The sequence below is a fragment of the Polypterus senegalus genome, chromosome 11 (genome assembly GCF_016835505.1).
Source record: "Polypterus senegalus isolate Bchr_013 chromosome 11, ASM1683550v1, whole genome shotgun sequence".
NCBI lineage: Eukaryota > Metazoa > Chordata > Cladistia > Polypteriformes > Polypteridae > Polypterus > Polypterus senegalus.
In genome coordinates, this window is record NC_053164.1 from 32,935,595 (window position 1) to 32,951,498 (window position 15,904).

General features: G+C 38.3%; 1 protein-coding gene across 2 annotated transcripts in view; it reads left to right on the plus strand.

The window, feature by feature from the left end:
• The window catches only part of lman2la (lectin, mannose-binding 2-like a), a 62,729-nt gene that overhangs the window by 16,537 nt on the left and 30,288 nt on the right, over positions 1-15,904 (plus strand). For both annotated transcript variants that reach the window (XM_039768298.1, XM_039768299.1), the window contains exon 2: positions 15,218-15,336. In XM_039768298.1, coding sequence (XP_039624232.1) covers positions 15,218-15,336 — 119 coding nt within the window. The remainder of the gene's footprint in view (positions 1-15,217; positions 15,337-15,904) is intronic.

The window sequence follows — 15,904 nt, forward strand, 5'->3', positions numbered from 1 at the left end:
TAGAATGAGTAAGAGGTCTTGGGGCCTTGTGAGACCTGGTAAACTCTTAAGTGTTCTGCAGACTGCAGCGGCAGGGAATGTCTGGCAAAGACGAATGCTGACTTCTTCTTCAAATGCACCTTATCCATTTGAACTTGAGCAACATAGCTGCAATTTCTCTTGGTGAAATAACATAGACATAATGAAAAAATATAATTAACAGCTTGATGTACAATTCATACATAGTACTTTATTTGGCCAAGGGGAAATTTTGTGACACCATCACAACATTATATACTGTAGTGGTGAGTGAGTGAGTAATTTTTGGCATAAAACCGTAAATATAATGCAGAATTGCACTAATGCCTAGTAATATATGATTGTGAACAGTGACAAGTCCTCTTGGACTCCTGTATCATTTTGAAGAGCTGTAGTTCTATTGCCAAACACTGTTTGTAAGATCTAATAGATACTACATAATTAATTGAATTTTAATATTACTACAGTTTACTCTGCAGCATTTTGGTTTCTCCATCATCATGCCTTCTTCACAGACTCTGACACACTTGGTTAAATTTCTAGTCCTTCCTTTTTTCCCCACTATCTCAGTGTCTGGTGTGTTTTCTCTGGTAAGCTTCTTTAGAAAAAAAAAATTGACACTCTTATTGGTTAAGCATTGCCATTATTGAAGGGGAAGAGATAATGGAATGCATTGCCAAATTTGGTATGTGATTTGTTGCTGCTGGGTTATGACAAATGTCTTCCAGGGTGTTTAAGGTAAGGAAGACAGAAGTTTTGAGATACAAAACTTATAATTACCAGTCGTGATACCAGAGAGTGGACGGGCTGCATGTTGATCAGCAAGAATTTCACTGTACTCTGTATACATGATAATCCTGTCCCTACTAACCGTTGTTATATAGAGTAGGTCTTTACAAAGTAATCATAATTTAGGTTGGATGGTAGTGTTTGGAGATCAGGGAGAGACTGAGATGAATTGGAGATTGTGTTTAAACATAATGGAGTAAATGCAGTAGGAACGAAACTATTTATATTCTTGATTTTAGTGACTGGTAATGTTTCTGGGATGGTAATAAGTGAAAGAAATTGTTATTCAGCTGAGGGTGGTCTTTAATTAAATGTATTACACATTTCTTGATGCTCAGTTTATACAGATCCTTAATAGTGTGCATTTGGCCTACAGGCCTTTCTGTTGTCTGAATGACACTCTGCAGTTTATGTTTTGAATGAGCGGATGTTTTCGCTTACCAGACAGTTTTGGAGAAAGTGAGGATGCTTTTAATGATCGCTCTATAAAACAGAATTGGCACTGATCGGGACTGGTAAATCATTCAAGCTGATGGGAGAAAAAAAAAAACTACTCTGATGTTTTTTGATAAGATGAGCTATGTTTTCATTCCATTTCAGACTGTAACAGATAGTGCTGCTGAGAAATTAAAATAAATCCACTCTGTTGACAGTGATGCCACATATAACCAGGTTTAGAGGAGGTGATCTCGTGATTTCCCAACTCCTGGTCAGGGGAACAAAGTGCTTTTATAGAAGAAGTAACGTATTAAACAAGGATTGTTCGTACAACTATTTTAGAATCTGCTTAAACTAGTTAATACATTTTATCACTGCTAGGGGACTATTGACCCAGTGATGAAAACTTGCAGCAAATTTTGTATTCCAGCTATAAATTATTTGATACAAAATAACATTTTAGCAAGTTCTGCTCCAGTTATCAGAATGTGGGGACTGTTTTCAAGTAAAAGCAATGTCTTTTAAGCCACAACCGTAAAAAACCAAAAAACGGTTTGTCTTCACACACTTGGTTAGTCCTTAAATCTAAGGTTATGTCCATGGTACTACATTTTAATTTAAAATGTGTTTTCAAATTAAAATGACCTTTGTCCAGACTGGCATTTTCATATTGTTTACAAAAGTATTATAGTATAAAAGTGGGAGAAGGCATACACACAGCATAGACAGTGGTAATCCTTGAAGGAAAGGTAATACGGCCAGCCGTAGGATTTATTGCAAACCTCTGAATTATTTGCCTTTTGAGCATGTATGCACTATTCACTACACAACTCACAGTAGAACCGTCCAGGTGAGCAACACAACAAGCGCTATGGAAAGCAACTCTTGATGTTCACTATGTTGAAATATGTTTCTTTCTTTATTTATTTTTTTTCATGAAAGGTGGTCAATCAGCAAATGAGCTGTTGTAATGAGCAGGATCCAATACGTTAAGAGCTACACTCTTAGAAATACTGGTTCTTTAATGGCATTATAAGGTTCTTTATTAGGTTATATGGTTCCTCATAGCACATTTGCTTGACAAAACATTCTGGGAAGTTGGCTCTTTCTGCTTTGTAAAACTTCCTAATATGAAGAAAAAAGTGAAATCTTTAATATATTGTAGGCCTATAGCCTGGGCTTCGCCTTTGATACCACACACAAGCAACAAAGAGTCCTTTTGAAATCACAGCCCATTGGTGTTTCAATCTCTTACCATCTACTCATGGCTAGTCACTGTATGGAGCCTGTTATGGATCTAAATTAAGGTTCTTTCTGGGACCATCATGTAGATGGGTCTTTTGGGAATCAAAGGTGGTTCCCCTTTGACATCGCTCTGAAGAACACTGTGGCCCTTTTATTTTTAAGAGTGTATGTAATAAGCATGAACAAACCAGAACACGATTTTTTGAAGTCTATGTTTTCATCCATCCACATTGCAATGCCGAGACAGTGTTTACAAAAGTAAATAGGCCTGGAGAGCGTTTTTAAATGTGCGCTGGTCTGGATAGCATTTTCAGAAGTGCACTGGTCTGGAGAGCATTTTCAGAAGTGTCAGTTTTAAGGAGTTGAAAATGCAGGGCCAGTGTGGATAAAGCAGAGTGTCAAATGACTGGAAGTGTCCTTTCTGCCTTTCCTGTGGATGGATGGTCCTCTATGGCAGGTCCATTCTGTATCTGTATACATCTTCAGGGTCCAACATCCACTACTCACTGCACATGATCATCATTATTGTGAAATATTTAAGTAATGTTCAATAACCCAATAGTGCAACAGTTATTTATTCTTTCCAGTATTTAAATAATGTGCAATAACCCAATAGTGCAGTAGTTATTATTCTTTCCATATGTACAGTACAGGCCAAAAGTTTGGACACACCTCCTCATTCAATGTGTTTTCTTTATTTTCATGACCATTTACAGCACTCCATCACTCTCCTTCTTGGTCAGATAGCCCTTACACAGCCTGGAGGTGTGTTTGGGGTCATTGTCCTGTTGAAAAATAAATGATCATCCAACTAACCTGACTTCTGCACAACACAACTGCTGGTCCCAACCCCATTGATAAAGCTAGAAATTCCACTAAATAACCCTGATAAGGCACACCTGTGAAGTGAAAACCATTTCAGGTGACTACCTGTTGAAGCTCATCCAGAGAATGCCAAGAGTGTGCAAAGCAGTAATCAGAGCAAAGGGTGGCTATTTTGCAGAAACTAGAATATAAAGCATGTTTTCAGTTATTTCACCTTTTTTTGTTAAGTACATAACTCCACATGTGTTCATTCATAGTTTGGATGCCTTCAGTGAGAATCTACCAATGTAAATGGTCGTGAAAATAAGGAAAACACATTGAATGAGGAGGTGTGTCCAAACTTTTCTCATTGCACATGTGTATAGTGACAATAAAAGGCATTCATTCATCATTCATTCATTCATTCTGAGTGTGTCCTATCCAGCACACTTTGGGGTCTCCTCCTGAGAAGGAAGTATAATGAACTGTGGCAATATATTTCCCGCCCTATTGAAGCACAGGCAGGTAAGGCAGCTGGCTCAAATTTACTCAGCAAATCAGAGACAATTTAATTGAACTGGAAGCTTTCTGGTTTACAGTGTTGTTTATTAGCCACTAAAGAATACTTTTTAAGTTGGTTGAAAAAAATATTTGTTGGTTAGTTTTCTATATGAGTGATGTGATATTTTCTTTTCAGTGCATATTGTAGAAATCGATGGTGTTCTTATAATGTGCTATGATTTTAGTTTTTTATTTTTGTAATCTATTCTGTCCCTTTGAGCTGTGCCCTGCTAGCTGGGATAGACTCCAGCAGACCCACATGACCCTGTTCAGAACTAAACGGATAAGAAAATGACTGACTATTCAAACTCGCCAGTTTTAATGTGCTGTGCAGATGATGAGAACATGTACTGTTTGAAATGGTGTGTCTATGCAGCCATGGTGATCTGACTTTTTAATGTCTGTTATCGGTTTGCTGTCACTGTTGATCTGCACCAGTCAAATCTGCCAGTTAAGTTATGTCATGAGTTATGACAATTGAAATATTAATATGCCCTGCCTGGTTAGGCAGTGTAAAATAAGGAAAAAGGTCCTCCACACTACATTTGCTGCAGGCTTAAGTTGTACGCGCCCTGCCTCATGCTTCATTTGTATTCAAAAAGTTGCAAATATTGAAGTTCAGTATCCCTTCCAGAAAAGGATTTGCTAGACATAGTAGCTTTTAGCTGTGTCATTCAAATTTACAAGTTTAAAATAGATATCTCCTCCATCAACGGCAGATAACAGCATTCCTTTTGTTTGATTTTGGGATTCATCTTATACCAGGAGAAATACAGGAGAGAATGCAAGTCAAAAAAATTATGTTGTAGAATTGATTTTCTCTTTCATTGTGACATTGAGAAGGGTTTTCTAAAATCTTTAGAGAATATCAATTCATAGGCAATGACATACTATGGCATTTTGTTGGGGGACCTGCAGTTTAAGTTTTGCTCGCTTCTTAAAAGGATAATGCTTTCTTTGTGAACAATTTTTGTATAAAATTTTAAAGAAAAGAAATGGGGCTCAACCAAGTGAGAAAGGTGCAACGTAAAAAGGATAATACCTGCATCCCTCAGGCTCCCACCTCGCCCCATTCAGAGGTGGCTGAGATAAAAAAAGAAATAATATTGTACTAGCTTCATCCCCGAAACATCCCAATCACAGTGAAATAATTGTTTTTTAATAAGCGTAACTCATTTTTTTTTAAGATTATATGAAAGATGGAGAACAGAAAATAATGCAAGCTGTTGGACATTCTAAAACGATTACGTTATTTAATAAGTTCCTCCCGATGCAGACATGTTTGTTTGTGCACTTACAGATCATTGAAAAAGAGATATATGCCAGCTAACAAGTGATTAAATGAAACGCAATAGTCCCATGTATACCCGCACGCCTTATATATGTCATTGAGTAAAGCAAAGCAAGTGGGAGAAGAGACAGATACAGTGGTGTGAAAAACTATTTGTCCCCTTCCTGATTTCTTATTCTTTTGCATGTTTGTCACACAAAATGTTTCTGATCGTCAAACACATTTAACCATTAGTCAAATATAACACAAGTAAACACAAAATGCAGTTTTTAAATGATGGTTTTATTATGTAGGGAGAGAAAAATCCAAACCTACATGGCCCTGTGTGAAAAAGTAATTGCCCCTTGTTAAAAAATAACCTAACTGTGGTGTATCACACCTGAGTTCAATTTCCGTAGCCACCCCCAGGCCTGATTACTGCCACACCTGTTTCAATCAAGAAATCACTTCAATAGGAGCTGCCTGACACAGAGAAGTAGACCAAAAGCACCTCAAAAGCTAGACATCATGCCAAGATCCAAAGAAATTCAGGAACAAATGAGAACAGAAGTAATTGAGATCTATCAGTCTGGTAAAGGTTATAAAGCCATTTCTAAAGCTTTGGGACTCCAGCGAACCACAGTGAGAGCTATTATCCACAAATGGCAAAAACATGGAACAGTGGTGAACCTTCCCAGGAGTGGCCGGCCGACCAAAATTACCCCAAGAGCACAGAGACGACTCATCCGAGAGGTCACAAAAGACCCCAGGACAACATCTAAAGAACTGCAGGCCTCACTTGCCTCAATTAAGGTCAGTGTTCACGACTCCACCATAAGAAAGAGACTGGGCAAAACGCCTGCATGGCAGATTTCCAAGACGCAAACCACTGTTAAGCAAAAGAACATTAGGGCTCGTCTCAATTTTGCTAAGAAACATCTCAATGATTGCCAAGACTTTTGGGAAAATACCTTGTGGACTGATGAGACAAAAGTTGAACTTTTTGGAAGGCAAATGTCCCGCTACATCTGGCGTAAAAGGAACACAGCATTTCAGAAAAAGAACATCATACCAACAGTAAAATATGGTGGTGGTAGTGTGATGGTCTGGGGTTGTTTTGCTGCTTCAGGATCTGGAAGGCTTGCTGTGATAGATGGAACCATGAATTCTACTGTCTACCAAAAAATCCTGAAGGAGAATGTCCGGCCATCTGTTCGTCAACTCAAGCTGAAGCGATCTTGGGTGCTGCAACAGGACAATGACCCAAACCACACCAGCAAATCCACCTCTGAATGGCTGAAGAAAAATAAAATGAAGACTTTGGAGTGGCCTAGTCAAAGTCCTGACCTGAATCAAATTGAGATGCTATGGCATGACCTTAAAAAGGCCGTTCATTCTAGAAAACCCTCAAATAAAGCTGAATTACAACAATTCTGAAAAGATGAGTGGGCCAAAATTCCTCCAGAGCGCTGTAAAAGACTCATTGCAAGTTATCGCAAATGCTTGATTGCAGTTATTGCTGCTAAGGGTGGCCCAACCAGTTATTAGGTTCAGGGGGCAATTACTTTTTCACACAGGGCCATGTAGGTTTGGATTTTTTCTCCCTAAATAATAAAAACCATCATTTAAAAACTGCATTTTGTGTTTACTTGTGTTATATTTGACTAATGGTTAAATGTGTTTGATGATCAGAAACATTTTGTGTGACAAACATGCAAAAGAATAAGAAATCAGGAAGGGGGCAAATAGTTTTTCACACCACTGTAATTGCTTATTCTACAAAGGTATTCTTAAATGGCCTGAACACATCCATTGGTACTCTTAGAAAAGATCATAAATAATTGGATTTGAGTGATTTTTTCAAACTAGCTGTTTTCTTTAATTAGTATCATACATGTTTCTAATTGTGCAATCAGTCATTCAACCTAATTACAGTAAATGGAGAAAAGTAGTAGTTCTGCTGTTTGGTATTATTGTGTGTCCCATACTGAGCATGGAGTTGAGAATGCGAAGGAGAAAGCTGTCATAGAGTTAGAGATCAGTAAGGAAAATATATATATATATATATATTATATCTATATAAATTTAAAAAAAATATATTGATTGTACCATCTGTCTCTTTTTGAGTGACAGTGGGCTCAATGAAAGAAGGCCCAGGAAAAAAAAAATAAAAAAGCCAGACTGGATTTTGCTGAAATGCATATTAACAAACCACAATGCTTAATAATAAGAATGATAATAATTCTTTACATTTATATAGCATTTTTCTCACTGCTCAAAGCGCTCTCCATGCAGGGAGAACCTGGGACGTGAACCCATGGTGTCCTTACTGCAAGGCAGCAGCACTGCCACTATGCCACCCGCTTTTGGGAGAATGTCCTTTAGACAGATGAGACAAAGCTGGAGCTTATTGGCACGTTAATGTCAGCACTATGTTCACAGATGAAAAATGAGTCTTTCAAAGAAAAGAGCACTATACCTACTGTGAAACATGCAGAGGGCTTGTTACTTACTTATTTACAAAAATCAATTTTTTATTAATGGATGAAACGTAGTATGATTAAAAAATCAAGGGGTAAAAAACTGAGAAGAACAAGGAATAAAAACACCCCAAACTCTTCAAGATATGCAGATATTGCAGGCTACAGAGACCCAGCTGGAGGGCAGTTCCAAAATATAAGAAAAAAAGGAAGCAGGCACTTTAAGAGAGTATAAATTACAAACTGGGTCAGGGGCTAAACCCCTTAAACATTGTTTTAAAGTAGTCATATAAATCTTATGGACATTTTTAAATTGGAAAAATTGAATAGAAGTATAATGCTGTGGGCTATGGAGAAATTGGCTTAATGGTGTACTGTGCAGCAAGGGAATTCACCCAGGATTATATATGCCAACCTTTCAGGACTTAAAGCCATTTAAAGCTAAAATTATCCACCCAGATGGAAATTGTAAACCTGCCCAACTAAGTAAAATGTAATCAAGGAAAGCAAACCAAAGTTTTGGAAACTGTGCTGTGCTCGAATATACAGAGATGGCTACTTTATTGGAGGTCTTCTAGGCTCAAATGGTATTTCCCAGACGCAGTATATGTGATATCACTGACATCCTCCAACACATCTTGTGCTTATCATGGTAGGCTGATTAACTCTGTCTCCTTTTATCTTATGTTTAGTATCTAAACTTTCAAGCAAGCTGCCTGTCAGACATCTAATCTTTGTATTAAAACTCAGTGTTTAATAAAATAAACACAATGAAGTAAAAATGATGTTTTTGACAAAGACCTGTTTTCACATATACTGTATATTCATTACTTACAGCTTTATCATCAAATCATGTCAGAGAGCATTCGGAGTCAGAGACATGTCTATAAAGTGGCCTAAAAGTAATTTTTCATTTGTAAATATTTTTTGGCTGTATCATATAAGATGTAACATTTTCTTGCCAATATCAGGCACAGGCTGTGGACTGCCACAGCTATTTTCACCAGGCTACTTCTGCTGACAGCATAACGAGGTGTTGGAGTTGTTGGAAAAGTGCAGGCATTAGCGGTTATTAACACAGTAGTAGACCACCTTATTATGCTAAAGTTATGGGCTTCAGTGTGAGGCATATGTAGCTGAAGGATGATTGGAAACAGCAGGTTTATTTTAACTGGAGTTTTTGTGTTTCTTTCGTCCTCTGTCCCTTGGCCTGTTCTGCTGTACTTGTAGCATAAACTTGACATTTTAACAAATTCTGTGGATCTCTGTGTTGTATAAAAGCTAATTTTAACATACTTATGTATGGAAACGTTACTTAATATCCTTTTATAGTATTATTTTTTAAGTATGTACAGAAAGCGCTTGGAATCTCTTTTAGTGAAGTGAACTGTATAAGAGTAAAATGCACTGGGTGGCAGTCAATCACAGGATGGCATCAAATACATACATACATACATAGATAAATTCTCAAAGCCTGCTTAATCCAATTTAGAATTGTAGTCATGAGAGAATATCCAGCCTGGATGGTGTGCCAGCCTAATGCTAGGGCCACTCAAACATAACATCCAATTTAGAATCACTAATTATTCTAATCTGCACATGGAGTCCTCGGAGAAAAACTCAAACAGACAAAGGGAAATATGTAAAACTCACATACAGAAGAAACAGCAACACTTTCGGTATACTTGAAAACACAACTTAGCTTGTAGTGCTAATACAATTATATGTCATAAAATTTAAAATAACATTTATATTCTATACCCTTTGAAACAAAGAAATAGAATACAGAAAAAATATATTTGAAATTGCAGCTGCCCATATGCAATCATGGCTGAAATTATCGGCACCCCTGGAATTTTCCCAGAAAATAAACCATTTCTCCCAGCAAATTGTTTCAATTCCAAATGTTTTGGTATACACATGTTTATTTCCTTTATGTGCATTGGAACAACACAAAAAAACAGAGAAAAAAAGCCAAATCTGACATCATGTCGCACAGAACTCCAAAAATGGGCCGGACAAAATTATTGGCACCTTTTCAAAATTGTGGATAAGTCGTTTTATTTCAAGCATATGATGCTCTTTTGAACTCACCAGTGGCAAGAAACAGGTGCTGGCAATATAGCAATCACACCTGAAGCCAGTTAAAATGGAGAAAAGTTGACTTAACCTTTTTGTTGTGTGTCTGAGTGTGCCACACTAAGCATGGAGAACAGAAAGAAGAGCAGAGAATTGTCTGAGGACTTGAGAACAAAAACTGTGGAAAAATATCAACAATCTTAAGGCAACAAGTCCATCTCCAGAGATCTTCATGGTCTTTTGTCCACTGTGCGCAACATGATCAAGAAGTTCACAACACATAGCACTGTAGCTAATCTCCCTGGACATGGACGGAAGAGAAAAATTGATAAAAGACTGCAACGAAGGATAGTCCGAATGGTGGATAAACAGCCCCAATGAACTTCAAAACATATTCAAGCTATTCTGCAGACTCAGGGTGCAACAGTGTCAGCTCGAGCTATCCGTTGACATCTGAATGAAATGAAACGCTATGGCAGGAGAGCCAGGAGGACCCCACTGCTGACACAGAAACATAAAAAAGCCAGACTGAAGTTTGCCAAAATGTACTTGAGGAAGCCAAAATCCTTGTGGGTGAACGTCTTGTGGACAGATGAGACCAAAGTAGAGGTTTTTGGTAAAGTTCATCATTCTACTGTTTACAGAAAACGGAATGAGGCATACGAAGAAAAGAACACTACCTACAGTCAAACATGGTGGAGGTTCTAAGATGTTTTGGTGATGTTTTGCTGCCTCTGGCACTGGATGCATTGACTGTGTGCAAGGCATCATAAAATCTGAAGACTGCCAAAAGATATTGGGGCGCAATGTAGGGTCCAGTATCAGAAACCTGGGTCTGCGTCAGAGGTTATGGGTGTTCCAGCAGGACAATGACCCCAAACATACCTCTAAAAGCACCCAGAAATGGTTGAAGACAGAGCACTGGAGAGTTCTGAAGTGGCCAGTAATGAGTCTGGATCTAAATCCAATTGAACACTTATGGAGAGATCTCAAAATTGCTGTTCGAAGAAGGGGCCCTTCAAATCTGAGAGACCTTGAGCAATTTGCAAAAGAAGAGTGGTCGGAAATTCCAGTTGAGAGGTGTAACAAGCTTGCTGATAGTTATACGAAGCGCTTGATTTCAGTTATTGTTTCCAAAGGGCGTGCAACCAAATATTAAGTTGAGGGTGCCAATAATTTTGTCCAGCCCAGTTTTTGAGTTTTGTGTGAAATGATGTCAGATTTGGCTTTTTGTCTCTGTTTTTTTGTGTTGTTCCAATGCACATAAAGGAAATAAACATGTGTATACCAAAACATTTGTAATTGCATCAATTGTCTGGGAAAAATGGTGCATTTTCTGGGAAAATTCCAGGGGTGACGATCATTTTGGCCATGACTGTATAGCAGGGGTCCCCAACTCCGGTCCTGGAGGGCACCAGTGGCTGCAGGTTTTCATTCCAACCCTTCCTGATTAACTTCTTTTGAATTAATTTTATTTGAAATGCTCTTCAAGACTCAGACCCCTTAATTGTTTCTTTTTCCTTAATTAGCAGCCAAACAATCATAAGATACAAAATGAACCAAAAAACAGCCAGCAAAACAACCAACATTGTTGATCATACAATATCTCAAAATAAAGAAAGGTGAAGGTCTCAGGAATGCTGATCTGCTCAGGTCCCCAAAACATTTTAACGGTGCTCTTAGAAAAGGGAATATGAAAAATTTTAGAAATGTATGTTATTGCACAATAAGACCAGCAATGAGCCACAGAATTAAAGAACGAGTTTAATTAACAACAAGAATCCAAGCCTAATTAAGCAAGTGGTTTGAGTGAAATTGATTGGAGTTTCAGGCCCTGACTTACCTTGGTCTTCAATTGGCTCACTCACTTCACATTTAATTTCTGTTTGGGTGCCATTTAAGAAAAAAAAATGAAGCACTTCAGAGGAACAATGAAGAAATTCAAGGGAACAAATCTTAAACAGGTCAGTTAAAAAGAAATTCAAGCAATGTTCATTAGCAAGAAAAACAGTGCACTAATTAAGAAAAGGGTTAGAATGAAAATCTGCAGCCACTGGAGCCCTTCAGGACGGGAGTTGGGGACCCCTGCTGTATAATATTCATTTTAAAGAGTCCTTTTCTGGTGATCAGTGTCAAAAAAGCAAAATTAGTGATTCAATGTTGTGTGACAGTAAAATATTGCATTTAAGAGGGTGAATACTGTAGAATAGGCATTGTCTATAAACACTTGTTCTATGTGCCCTGGAATTGCGGGACCATGTATAAAAAGTGTAGTCATTTCTTCTACATGTCATGCAAATACCCTTAAATGAAAGTCTGTAATGTGTACTTTAATCATGACTGAATTGTTTAATTTGTAATTTTAAACTGTGGAGCAGAGGGGTAAATCAAAGAAAAATTTGCCTTTGTTCCAAACATTCTGGAGGGCATTGTATAAACAGTGCCTAAGAAAAGTATTCACCCCCTTAAAAGTCTTTCATATTTTAACAGTGGAGGGCACTGTCAAAGATGGGTTTTAGCAAATATTTAAAAATAATTCTGTCTTTTGCGGTACATGTCCCTTCAGCACCCTTTTGTCTGTATTTGCGTGTGTCTGAACTTCTCTTCACCAGTACTCCGTCTCTCGAGCACACTCTGGTAGAGCCTGTTTTTCAGACTCAGTTATTTTCTAGGCACCTTTCTTGCCTCCTGTCTGCTTTTGTACTTCCCACCTTTGAAGGTGAATCTCTCAGGATGCCTCCTATGGTCTTTCTCCTCTTCGTGAATCTCACGATTGCATTTCCTCTTTGATTGTTATCAAAGCCAAACTGACCAATCATATTGCTCTAAGAGACAGGACACACACAGACCTTAATGTTTTATTATATAGTAGATATATGTCTATATGTATGTATCTATTTATACATGCACTTACACATGTATTGTTTCTATTAAAAATACTCTGCACGAAGTTAAGGGAACAGTTGCCTTCTGTGCATTTCATTTCAGAGATGCTTTTTTCTGTAATGAACATAAAAAGGTGGACTGGCCTACAAATTTTTTCATCAGACATACATGTCAGTTTGGTTTCTGAAGTGGCAGTTCATGTATCTCCCTCATGCTTGCAAATTATGTGCTTCTAAACTTCTGCTTTGATAACAAAATTTGGATGATGCAGAGATTCAGGTTTAGTTTGTTTTATTTTATGCTGACCGTAGGTAGAAACAGCATATCATCTTTAACTGCTGACCAATAAGATGCTGACCAGCAGAGTGTAACCTGAAAGATGTTTGGTGTGTACTGTAATTTTATTACTTCTCTAGAGTTGATTTTAACTAATAAAATCTCAATATCTTAAAAGACATTATCTCTGTGTCTTTGTTCTTTATGTGCAGTTTTGTTTTTCAAACCACAGACTTAATATTTGCACACTGGTACTTTTCACCACTGATCACATTTTTGATATTTAAGTTTTAGTCTGGGATGCTGGGCTGTGGTAGCAGGGGTGGCAAGAAATGCTGCAGTATGATCTACAGGGAGATTCATTCGAAAGAGTCCCTGAATATTCTGGAATAACTCTCAATATGACAAAGCAATCTGAACAAAACAACTTGCAATGTGCTCCTCAGTATATGGAGCCGCTAACAAGCCAGGATGCCCCTGCGTCGGAGCTATAAGGTAGGTGCCGGACTGCCTTTGCGATGTTTAACCTCCGTTTGCAATTTCTGGGTGCATACCGCCCATACCCCTTCACTCAGTCGCTCAACTTCTCATCAGGATGGTGGCATACAGTATTGAGCAGCACGTCTTCATGGTGCAAACCTATTGGGTCACCAGTTCGTTTAAGCAACATTAGAATCAACTGGATGATCGTGAGTTAACGAAAGGTTACTTCCAGCAAGATGGAGCAACATGTCACACATCGGCAAGGAGCAGGGCAGAAATTGAGTCCTTTTCCGGCAACAGGGTAATTTCAAAGGGGCTTTGGCCACCATGTTCGCCAGATCTGACACTACCAGACTTCTTTCATTGGGGTTTCCTCAAAGAAAAAGTCTATCAGAACAAGCCTCGCACTGTGAAAGATTTGAAGAAAAACATCCATTGTGAAATCGTTGCTATTCCCCCTGAGATGCTTGTTAATACATTCAGGAACATGGAGTGCCGCATCGAAATGTGTCTGGCAGAAAACAGAAACCACTTCTAGCATCACATGTAATGCAATTGATTACACATACATCAAGTTATATTGAGGATTTTTTTTTATTCAGATTGCTTCATCCTAACTGAGTTACAACAGAATATTGGGGCCCTCGAGTGAATCTTCCTGTATCAAAAGAGAAACCAGCTCACTCCATTTGTGATGGTAGTGTAATGGTTAACATATTTGCCTTTGGGTTTGACTTTTTCTTCAACCAGGCATTACCCTCACTCATTTTGTTTTGACCTCAAGCTGCCTCAGGTAGGGCCATATTGTTTTCCTAGCTATTTATTGCAATTTGGGGTTCTCTGTAATAGAAAGAAAAACTGAGAATATTGGATACAAAGAAGCATTCCAGTACTAACAATGGACAGTTGTTATTTACTAAATACAACAATTTTAAGGGTAAAAAAGTTTGATGATAAACTGTATAACGTCTTGAAACACAGAGAATATTGAATAAAAAAAATCTTTCCAGCATTATGTCAACAGCTGTTAAATACTAAATACAGCAAATTTCTAATACCTTCTTGCTGTTCCGCTTTCTCACCTAGGCAATGGTGGGCAACTCAGGTAAGTATGAGAAGAAGCATGGAATGTTTATTGGGTCTGTTCTCATCTATCCATCCATCTATTAACCAACCCGCTTTATCCTTAACTACAGGGTCACGGGGTCTGCTGGAGCCAATCTCAGCCAATACAGGGCACAAGGCAGGACCAAACCCCGGCCCACCGCAGCTGTTCTCATCTAATTTATATAATTTGCATCAGGTTTTCTATAAATTTTATAATAAAGAGTATGAAAGAACATTTTAAGGTATTTATAGATGCTCTTATTTTAAATGTCTATGCTGTGAGATATTCTATTCTGCATACATGTAATGTAAATATTATTTAGCACACATCATGCATATGAAGTAGTGGTGTAAAGGTAGAGAATACTAAAGAAAGCTCTTAAATTCACTTTTTTTCTACATCTAGTAATCTTGGGAGATTTACGATAATGATACATTATTAGTTTTCTCAAGCTGTATTGCTCCCATTCAAAGTACCTTGTAACTTTCTATGTTTTTTTTTCCCTTTTCTCAGACTCCTTGCCAAGACACTCATTCATTCATGTTTATTTGCTTTGCTGCACATAATGAAAATGCCCCTATTACATGCCATGCAAACAAAGCCACATTCTGTAAGTGGCACCGTTTGGCCTGAGCCCAGTGCAATTACCTCATGGAAAATGACTGTTTTGTGTTATGTGCTGGGATTTGCTCATCATTTTTGGGTTTCCTCTTTTTTTTTTCTTTCTTTCTTTAATTTTGTCTGTAATTGCTAACTGTCTGTCTCTCTCCTTTCCTACAGGGGTGGGCTCTGGCAGCTCTTCGCACTGGGACCTGATGGGCAGCGCCATGGTGATGATGCAGTATGTGAGACTGACCCCTGATGTGCAGAGCAAGCAGGGTGCTATCTGGAACAGGATTGTGAGATGCCATTTTTTGTATTGCTGTATTAGAGTGACAGGCCCTAAATTTGAGGAGATATTTCCCATAAATGTGAAGCCCTTTTCACAGTAAATGTCAGATTTGGGCTATAACTATCAGTTTCTAGTTCCAGCTAAAGTTTTATTTCATTTTACTTTAAAGGAAATTGGCTTGCCATGCTTCATTGTTTAACATAATGCACATGCCTCAAAAGACTTGTGCTGACCGCGTATTCATGATGTGCTTCTTAAATGAATAACGTGGCCACCATGGGGCACACCAGCTCCCTAAAACACCTGATGCAACAGACAAAAATCACAAGTCCAGTACAACACGCAAAACGCCTTTCTTTTATTCCCAGCACCTCAGCACAGTTACAGTGAGCACAGCACAATATACAGCACACAATGCCTTTGTCCTCTTCCTCCCGACTCTGGCTCCTCGAGTGAAGTGAGGTGGTCCCTTTTATGCTGCACCTATGAGTATTCCAGGTGGCTCATTAGGGAGGTCTGGAATCACTCCCAGGTGTGGTGAAAGCCTAAAGTAGGGCTCTGCAGCTCGCAGATTT